This window comes from Colobus angolensis, unplaced genomic scaffold, assembly GCF_000951035.1.
Source record: "Colobus angolensis palliatus isolate OR3802 unplaced genomic scaffold, Cang.pa_1.0 Scaffold35, whole genome shotgun sequence".
NCBI classification, from domain to species: Eukaryota; Metazoa; Chordata; class Mammalia; order Primates; family Cercopithecidae; genus Colobus; species Colobus angolensis.
In genome coordinates, this window is record NW_012116821.1 from 11213244 (window position 1) to 11224101 (window position 10858).

Below are 10858 nucleotides of genomic sequence, written 5' to 3' on the forward strand. Positions count from 1 at the left end.
CCAGCACTGAGAGGGAGAAGGAGCAGAGAATGGAGAGCCTGTTTTCTGTGTGCCTCAGGAAGGCCCAGAGAGGTGGGCACAATGGCCACATGTGGGGATGCGGAATTGAGGCTGGGAGAGGATAAATGATATGTGAAGGGCATCCTGCAAGATAGTTGTGGAGTAAGAATTCCAATGCAGGTCTCCCTGTTTTCAAATGCAGGCTCTTTAAACTGCTCTGTATTCTCTCCATAAAAACTGAAAGATGCTTCACCAAATAGCCCTTTAGAGGTGCCAGGTTTTCACTGTGCTACTGTACATTATAAAGAGAGAATTTACTATCTTTCCCATTTAAAAGCATGCAGTATTTACTAAGTAACGCTAAATCTTAGATTCTGCTTTCTTATGTTCTAGATTTTCTTCCCTAGCAAGGATGGTACGAAGATTCCCATGTTCATTGTGCATAAAAAAGGCATAAAATTGGACGGCTCTCATCCCGCTTTCTTATACGGCTATGGCGGCTTCAACATATCCATCACACCCAACTACAGGTGAGCTCAGAACACGCTCAGAGTGCTAGTATTTGATCTTCTCCATATAGTGGAAACAAACCAGAGTGCTCTACTAAATCAACTTTCTAAAATACATTACTGGCCAGGCGTGGTGGTTCACACCTATAATGGGAGGCTAAGGCGGGCAGATCACCTGAGGGTCAGGAGTTCAAGACCAGCCGGGCCAACGTAGTGAAACCCTATATCTACTAAAAATACCAAAAATATTACTGGACGTGGTGGCGGATGCCTGTAATCCCAGCTACTCGGGAGGCTAAGGCAAGAGAATCATCACTTGAACCCAGGAGGCAGAGGTTGCAGTGAGCCAAGATCACGCCACCACACTCCAGCCTGGGCAACAAGAACGAAACTCCATCTCAAATAAAATATAGTTCTGGAAAATTCTTGCTGCTTGTTTTCATAGATGGGCAGGATTATGTGTTAACTATCTGAATTTTTGACCAGGAATTGAAGGATTATTTACAAGCTAATCTTGAAAAACCAAAAATGTCCTCAGTGTAATAGGTTGTTTGGGAACTGGATAGGGAGGCTATGGCTGCATGACTACAGAAGATTAGTATTAATCAGGGTCTTAAAGGAAGCTCCTTTCTTCAGTGTTTGTCATTTGCTGCCACCACACTACCTTCAGTATTCTCTTCAGAGGGAATGATTTCTTAGCTGATGATATTTTTCACCAGCAGAGTCTTAAAATAGACTGTCTTAACGTTCAGCCATAAATGTTTTCTGTGTACTCTGTTACATCATCTATTTTAGACTGTTGTGTGCTGTTTCTGTGATTATTTCCCAGATAACTACGTTCAGGGAGAAAATTCTACATTTATATGTTTGCTATTGTTGGTATAAATATCTTGTTATTTGCAAACTTGATTTTAATATCCCATTGCTAGTATAAAATGGAATTTGCTTTGAGCACTTTTAATAAAAACAAGGAGGTTCCCACCAGCAAGACTAGCTTTGAGCCAACTTCTAAATAGAACCCCATATGAAATCTGATTCATAGATTCATCCAGGATCTTTTCTGTTTGGGAAGAGATTCATGGACTGGTGACTACCAGGACATAAATTCAGAATAGATTCAACCATCTGTCCCGAAGTTGAATACAAGAGCACTGGTACTTTGTTTTGAGCACTCAGTATCTGTAGAAGCTCATTATTTTAGAGTTAATGAAGTATGAAATACGATGCCTGCCCTCAAGTGATTTATAATGAAATTGTGGACCTCAAATAACTGGCTGAAGAGTTTGCATTTATCCTTTTGTTAGCAAGGAGCTGATGGGAGGCTTTGTGTAAAATCACAATGTAGAACAGTATTTTCGAAAGATATATGTAGCATCATCATATGAGCAAATGAAGGGAAACTAGTTAGAAAAGTGTCATAACGGTTGCTGTTCATTCATTCTATATTGACAGCTCCATATACCAGGCAACATTCCAGATATGGGGACTTCCCATCTCTTTCCAAAGTTTCCCAGGCAACAAGATTTGTTATGATTGTAATAACAAATATGTAATATTAACACATTGATATCTATGTGTTAATATTACATGCCATATTATTCTCTGACATTATTAGTCTAAGAATGCAAGCCTCAGTTAGAGCAACCTTGCCCCTTGAAAAATAAAAATAAAAAAGACGATAAATGTAGGGGTATATTATATTAACGTAATCCTTATATCACTCGAGGTATTAAAATGCAGGGTTCAGTTTTACCTCACAGCGATGCTCGAGTTTGGGGCAGTGAACGCGTGCTTCATCAGTGGACAGTGAGTCACCTCGAGCCCCATTCCCTTGGTCCCAGCAGGTGGGCCAGGATCAAGACAACACTGATTCCCAAGTGGATCTACTGTAGCTAAAACCACTTGTCTTTGTTCATTTGGGCAACAAGCATTTATTAAGCTTGCCCCGTTGGGATTCAAGAGATGAGTCCTGGGGCCATTTTCACCCCAGAACCCAGTGCATTTAATAATAGTCTCAGGAGAGACCATCAGAGATGCGTGAAAATCTTGAAGAGAGGACCAAGTGATCAAACATCAGTTTGGCTAATAAGGTGTGGTTGGGTGGTCTGATACATCTGCCCTAACTCATCTGACCTTTCCTGTTCATCCTCAATACTCAGGAAATTAGCATTCAAACCATTGAGAGCCTTCAGTATGTAGAAGTCCATGGTTTCCCCAGTTACTAAAAGAGTGACACAGTTCTCAGAAATAGTTCTCAAAGCACAGTTAATTTTAATTAACAGCATGTCAGTACTTTTAGGGTCACCATGGAAAGAGAAGAGGGAAACAATCCAAATTTTCCAAAGGACTTAATGCTGTTTCCTAGAGGATTTGTGCTGTAGTTTCTTCTGCTTATCTTTAGAAAATATCCTCCAGCCCTGATAACTCTATTCCTGATCTCCTTTACCTCTTGCACACCCTGTGTTGGCTAATTTACCATAGAAATTTCTGTAGAACTGGAAAACATGTTTAAAAATCCATGTTCCAGAAAAAGCTTTTTCTTTTTTCCAACTTAAACAGTTTGGAGAAAGTTACTCAAAAAATGATAAAAGGGACTATTATCAGGTCCTCCTGTGAGCCCAGCACCATTCATGCCTGGGCTGGCAGTGTTTTGTTTTTTTCTCTGTTTAGATTATGAATTGTGTAGTGAAATATTTATCAACGTAGAAAAATGAGACACTGAATGCTCATGAAAACATATTAGCTTTGCCTGAGCGCAGTGGTTCACGCCTGTAATCCCAGCAATTTGGGAGGCCAGAGCGGGCAGATCACTTGACATCAGGAATTCAAGACCAGCCTGGCCAACTTGGCAAAACCCCGTCTCTACTAAAAATACAAAAATTAGCCAGGCATGGTGTCACACACCTGTAATTCCAGCTACTCAGGAGGCTGAGGCTGGAGGATCACTTGAGCCCGGAAGGTAGAGGTTGCAGTGAGTCATGTTTGTGTCACTGCACTCCAGCCTGGGTGATAGAGTGAGACTCTGTCTCAAAAAATATGTACATATATATTAGCTTTGCAGTTAAGTAGTAATAGGCAGTTATGTATTTTTCACTTTAATCAAGCAATAAAAGAAATGTCAAGCTCCTATTCTGATATTACTCAGAGTGTTGTTGGGCATATACTTTTTTGAGATGGAGAGAGAGCATGGTCTTCACTAGGCAGTTAATGGAAGGTTAACTGTTTCTACTGCTTCTCAGTGTTTCCAGGCTTATTTTCGTGAGACACATGGGCGGTATCCTGGCAGTGGCCAACATCAGAGGAGGTGGCGAATATGGAGAGACGTGGCATAAAGGTGAGGTGTTTTCGCTACAGAAACACAAGTCTGACATAATCAAAGCTAAGGTTCTGCTCATCCTTCCTGTTGGAATGAGCTGAGGGGGTTAGAAGCAGGAAAGCTTTTTGGCTAGATGAGTGAAAAACAAGGATATTATCAGACACATTTAGGCACCACCCCCCCCCCCTTAAAAACAGCTCACTCTTTTCAGATTTTATTTTCCTTTGTTACAATAAATAGATGAAGTACATATTTTTCAGAAGCATTCCCTGTTATTTTGGGGCTTAACTCATAGGTTGCGTTTTTAATTATCACTGTCAGGAGTGAATCTTGGAGAGCTTTTTGGTATTTATTCCATCTCCTGTTAGCCTTGTTTTTATAGTTTAGCATGAGTTGACTATCTTGAAACAGAAGTCAAGGCAGGTCATTTTCTCTTAAGAGAAAGGAGCAATCTTGGAGCTTTCTGTTCCCAGTGTGGGCATCCTCCTGCTGGTTGTCTGAGATCTTCCCGGCATTGCTGAGAAATCGCATCCTCCTAGCATTGCTGCTGTGACTCTATTGTGCGTGAGTTTTAGACATAAAAACAGTGATTTTTCTTTTCTAGTTTTATTCCATCTCCATTCTCTGGCCTCCTGAAGCATGTATTGTAGCTGATTGACTGATACCCAACTTGATACCCCAGATGGTCACAATTTTTTTGAATGATCGTCTGTATTTTAAAACCACATCTGTTCCACTTCTTTCTATGTGGAGCACCCCTCACCCAGGCTTTTGTGTATCTGAAATTGAATTCATAGACTAACCAGTGGTCTGGAGAGGTTCTTCACTTGTCTTGTTCCTGTGTCTTTGGGGGAGGGAGGACATGGGAAAGCACCTTCACCTCCACCAGCTCTGTGCTTCCCCCAGTCTTGACCCCAGCATGGCCCCCAATGCTTGGGGTTGGTCAGCAGCTCTACGTGAGAGGGGTCGCCTCAGTATCAGAGACCACCCTTCAGATATCTGTACCTCCCTTCTGTTTCCTACGCCATCCCAAACCTGAGGCCTGAGGCTCCGGAATTTTTTCATCAAATTAAATCAGCAAACATGAGGATAAACCTGTAAAGAGATTTCCATAAGTACCTGTTAGGCCTGTTCCTATGCAGGAAAGGCTTAGGCCTGACCCCTGGGCATCCAACATGCACCCCAGGGGCTGACAGCAGACTTCTCAAGTGCCCCTTAGTGAAAGTGAGTGCCCCTGGCTGGCCATCTGGTCCACCGTTGCCAGGTATCATCCCCAGAAACTACTGACTGTGACTGTCTTTGAAACTGCAAAGAATTCATTGCAGTTGATGCTGATATTAGAGTTTGATATTAGAGTTTATTTGAGCTGATATTAGAGTTTACACTAAAATCATACTGTGAAACTGATACTAAAAGATGAGTGATAAGAGGATAAAATTTCTGGATACCATGTTTGATCTACATCCCGAGTATGTGTGCCAATTCCGAACCCCTTGACTCACCTGATTTCTTATTGAAGTTGTACGTAGTTTATGTACCATACCCCCTACTCATGGTCCCCTGATCCGGGGATCCTCTCCTGAAAGAACTGGATTCTCCTCCAGAAAACCCCTTTGGTCATCAGATGTCCACCATCCTCTGATAGGGAAGAGTAACTTTGCTCCTAGTCTGCTCTCTCATTCTTTTATTAATTAGAACCAAGTTATTTTCCAGTCTTGGGATTAGGCAGGTTCAAGCTTGGTTAAGGCTAACAGTAGACTATGTTTAGACTGATTTATAAACTTCCTCGAAATTTAGGCCATGATGAAAGGACCAGAAATAGACCTTTTCCAGTTATAGCCTAGGATATAACACTGGTAAATCTGAATTCCATTCTGTTAATTGACTTTAAAATTTAATGCTCTTTTTAAAATATAGTCATATACCCAAAATACTGTTATTCCGGTAACTAAGTAATCCTAGCTATTCTAAATTCACTGGTAATTTCTTACTGAAATCTTAACATTTGTTTTGATATGAGAAACATTTCAGTAGCACTGCTTTATCTTTAATTAAATTTCAGCAGAAGTGGTTAATCTCAAATATCTAATTAGATCTGTGTCTGTGTCTTTGTTCATTTCAAAGGCAGTTATTTCAGACATCTCTTCCTTTGAGGACATGCTTTTGACTTTGGGCCTTTACTTATAGACATTTCATGGCCCTGTAAATGTTTCTCCAAGTAATTTGTTTGGTTTAATACACTGGAATGATATGCAGATGATAAAGCCCAGATTCTCTGGGGAAATGTTGAAGATCTTTCGTTCTGGAATTGAGAAACCATAATGTGATGCTCTGCTGCAGCACTGCCTCACCACCCAATTCCTGCTGGTTCTTTCCATTAACAACTGAGAGCAAGACTGGGGAATTTCTTTCTCCTCATCCCCGACCATGTCAGACTCCTGCAGAGGTGGGGTGGGAAGCGCGCCTCTGCAGAGCACTTCCACCTCCATCTTTGCAGGGAGGGGAGGCACGAGCACTCCCACGGCCCGCTCCGACTCGGGTGTCGGGTGCAACCCAGAGGACTAAACACTGCTGCAGGTCTTGGTTTATACTTGTAAGTTCAGCTTCCCAAAATACAGGTTCCTTGTGATGCCATGCTGCTATCCTTTCATCATCATGCTTCTCTTAGAACCAACCATCTGTTCCCTTTGGGGTGTTTCCTGTTTAAGTTCTAGAGGCTTTTAGAAAAATACAGATCCACCATATGGATTAGCATTGTGGTATTGATGATATATTTCCACAGTGCATAACAGAACTTAAATTGAGGCTTTTTTTTTTTTAAATGCAGTGTTAACCCATGGTTTTTAAGTTAATCAGTAGTTGAAACTGTGCCCTATCATTTGAATTCCCTTTAAACTGATTTTTATGTTTTGTTAATTAACTTTCTTCCACTTTGGCACATTGTAGGTGGTATCTTGGCCAACAAACAGAACTGCTTTGATGACTTTCAGTGCGCTGCTGAGTATCTGATCAAGGAAGGTTACACATCTCCCAAGAGGCTGACTATTAATGGAGGTTCAAATGGAGGCCTCTTAGTGGGTAAGTACTGGATTTTATTCATTGTACTTACTAGTTAGCCCTCTTGGGGTTTTCAGATACACCATCTGTAGGCAGCTCTTGATTTACTTTGTGGATAGGACCACAAAGTGGTATCAGGAGAGCAAAACCTGTTTGTACCATTTGTATTTGGGCATCTGATAAATGACATACAAAGAGACCCTATTCTGCCTTGGGCAGGTCCTGAGATCTTGAACAAGTCCCTTAATCTCCCTTATCACCGTGAAAGCAAGTGAGGATGGGAGGAGGGGATACAGGATTTCCAGAAAGTCCTCAAGCTTTTCAACATTCACTTTGGGGAGTAAAGCTCTATTACCGATGAGAATCCCCACGCCTCTGACAGATACCAGAGAGGTGGGGAGCTTTGGGGCCATTGGGCAGGTGATTTCTGATGGTTTCCTCCTGTGCTCTGAGGATAAATGCAACCAGGGCTCTGGAAGCTTGTAAGCATTGCCTTGCTTTGTTTAATGATAGACTGCCTCCCTTTTCTTTCTACCTTGGGTTTTTAGCTGCTTGTGCAAATCAGAGACCTGACCTGTTTGGTTGTGTTATTGCCCAAGTTGGAGTAATGGACATGCTGAAGTTTCATAAATATACTATCGGCCATGCTTGGACCACTGATTATGGGTGCTCGGACAGCAAACAACACTTTGAATGGCTTGTCAAGTAAGGTTTTATTGACATATATATGTTGTTAGTGGTTTAATATAAAGTTGAACACAGTGACAACAGGATTAGTGCTTGAGCTTTGTCATCTTCAGTGCCTTGCATTTGCATATAATCTACTGGAGAAGAGATAGGAACACCTACTTGTCTTTCTTGTTTTAATATAGTCTTTAACAAAAGCAACAAACTACAGAAATGTGGTAGAACAAAATTCTACAGATGGCCTCCCAAGATTCCTACCCTTGTTATTCAGACACTTATCTAGGTACTGCTTGCTGTGAGGGAGCAGGATATTAATCTACTGCTCTTTGGAGTACCTGAGGGGTCCCAAATCACATAAACCCTTAAAGGCTGAGCACATTCTCTGGCTGGAGTCAGGGATGCAGCAGAAAGGGAGGTCAGAGAAATTGGAAGCATATAAAGGATTCAGCCTGCCATTGCTGGCTTTGACGATGGAGGAAGCGGGACCTGTAGAACTTTTGAGCAACCCCTAACCAACAGCCATCAAGGAAACAAGACCTAAGTCCTACAGCCGCACACAACTGAATTCTGCCAACATCCCAAGACTGCAAGTAGGTTTTTTCCAGAGTTTCCCCGTAAGAGTCCAACCAGCCAACACCTTGACTTTGACCTTGGGAGACCCAGAGCAGAGAACCCAGCTGAGCCAACTGAGACTTACAGAACTGTGAGATAAGAAGTCTGTGATGTTTCATGCTGTTAAATTTGTGGTAATTTGTTACTGTAGCAATCAAAAGGTATTATTATACTTTATATCCCTATATGGGATTTCCTTTTCTAAATTAAGCAAAGAATAAATGGTAGATCAAAAATAGGGGAAGAGGGTGTTGAGTATGGTGGCTCACACCTGTGATCCCAGCACTTTAGGAGGCCAAGATAGGCAGATCACTTGAGCTTAGGAGTTCAAGACCAGTCCTTCATGGGCAATGTGGTGAAACGCTGTCTCTAAAAAATTAGCTGGGCATGGTGGCGCATGCCTGTAGTTCCAGCTACTCAGGAGGCTGAGATGGAAGGATGGCTTGAGCCTGGGAAACAGAGGTTGCAGTGAGCAAAGATCACACCACTGCATTCCAAGACCCTGTCTCGAAAGAAAAAAAAAGGAATATATTCAAGTACAGTTAAACTTCTTTTTTTTCTTTTTTTTTTTTTTTGGAGACGGAGTCTCTCTCTGTCGCCCGGGCTGGAGTGCAGTGGCCGGATCTCAGCTCACTGCAAGCTCCGCCTCCCAGGTTTACGCCATTCTCCTGCCTCAGCCTCCCGAGTAGCTGGGACTACAGGCGCCCGCCACCTCGCCCGGCTCGGTGTTTGTATTTTTTAGTAGAGACGGGGTTTCACCGTGTTAGCCAGGATGGTCTCGATCTCCTGACCTCGTGATCCGCCCGTCTCGGCCTCCCAAAGTGCTGGGATTACAGGCTTGAGCCACCGCGCCCGGCCAGTTAAACTTCTTTTATGCTCAGTATAGCTACATATGTTTGAAACTGCAAGTTACATTATTGAAATCCTATACAACTTCCCTCATATCCTGCAACCACTATGCTGATAACAATGAGTAAACAGACATTAAAACTTCTTTTTGGCAGTAAGTGTGCCTATGATTTGCGTTGTTTCAGCAGCCCTGTGAGCTTCCTTCTTCCAGTCTTTCAAAGTTGGAGCCACATAAATGACACAGCTCCCCAGTTTCCAGGAGCCCTTGCCGGTCATGGCCTAAATGGTAATGCAAGCACAGTCTGTGGGAGCCACTCACATACTAGTTAACTGCAGTCCTCCTTGCTAGTAAACTACCTACGCCCCTGTGCCATCAAACTCGACTGTTGCTCTCCAGCCTCACAAAGGCGTTTTTGCCTTCCAGATACTCTCCACTGCATAACGTGAAGTTACCGGAAGCAGATGACATCCAGTACCCATCCATGCTGCTCCTCACTGCTGACCATGATGACCGTGTGGTCCCTCTTCACTCCCTGAAGTTCATTGCCACCCTTCAGTACATCGTGGGCCGCAGCAGGAAGCAAAGCAACCCCCTGCTTATCCACGTGGACACCAAGGCGGGCCATGGGGCAGGGAAGCCCACAGCCAAAGTGATAGAGGAAGTCTCAGACATGTTTGCATTCATAGCGCGGTGCCTGAACATCGACTGGATTCCATAAACAGTTTCCTGCTTCCTCCTGGCAACGACAGAAAACCTCAAGGGCTTTCCCACGTTCAAACCGAGAAACCACTGGGCATAATGCTTCCCCACGGGAACATTATTCCTGCACTCACAGACTACAGTTGAACAGAACTGCTGTGGGAATTTTATCTTTTTTAGGCTTCTCCTTTTTAGCAAGCCCTTGGCGTTTCTTTTTCCACCCAGTCTAGGCACATGTGGTTTTTTGTTTGTTTTTTTTTTAAAAAAAAAGGCATGTTTGGATAAATAGCTGAATGGCAACAAACACATTGTGAATATTAGATTGCTGAATTAAGGATCATAGTCAGGCACACTTATATATAACACCTCAATGAAATTTGCTTCTATATCCATAACCTCTATATCTTTCAATAAATGTGAGAAATGTTCTCATGGAGAAGACTTCTTTGCAACAATAATAAATGTTATTTAAGAATGACAGGCTTTACTTGCGGTTTCTTCATATTGAGGGGCAAACTCCAGAAGTGGAGTTTTCTGCGAGAATAAAGCATTTCATCTTTCTGCAACAAGTTAGCTAGTTTCCAAGCAGTGAAGTCATAGAATGTTTGTTAGCTTTGAAAATAAGTTGTTCAGCCACTCCATCTCCCTTGTTCGAGGTGACGAAGCTGTCACAGGGGTTCACTGTCATAAACGCTAACCACTTAGTTGGGTAAAAATTTGATCTGGGGATCTTTTGGTTTGGATGCCTCCTTTCAAAAATCAGTGGACTGGAAAATTCAGATTATTCACCTATTGGTCTGTGTATTGATTTGTTTACAAAGTATTCCTAGAAATCAGAGTTCCCCAAGGAGCTCTTGGAACCAAGGATCCTTGGTTCCAAGAGATCACGTGAGTACATTATCCAAACAGATACATATATCCAAGCGTATCTTACAGTCAGAAATTCCAGCATTTCCCAAGCTGTTTCTCTTGCATAGATCACTCCTGGAAATAGAAATAGTTATACTTGGGGAAAAAAAAATTTTTTTTAAGATATATTATTCCTTAAACTTTCATTCATATAATTTTTTTCAAGACATATATTTTAACATCTCATGAAACAATGTTCCTTTGAATATCAGTTTGGGA

General features: G+C 42.2%; 1 protein-coding gene across 1 annotated transcript in view; it reads left to right on the top strand.

The window, feature by feature from the left end:
* PREP (prolyl endopeptidase) overlaps window positions 1-10193 on the top strand; it is a 134653-nt gene extending 124460 nt beyond the window's left edge. The window contains exons 11-15 of the mRNA XM_011952868.1: window positions 394-530; window positions 3749-3843; window positions 6772-6903; window positions 7431-7587; window positions 9455-10193. Of these exons, the coding sequence (XP_011808258.1) occupies window positions 394-530; window positions 3749-3843; window positions 6772-6903; window positions 7431-7587; window positions 9455-9749 (816 nt within the window). The 3' untranslated portion in view covers window positions 9750-10193. The remainder of the gene's footprint in view (window positions 1-393; window positions 531-3748; window positions 3844-6771; window positions 6904-7430; window positions 7588-9454) is intronic.
* Window positions 10194-10858: the final 665 nt, after the last annotated feature.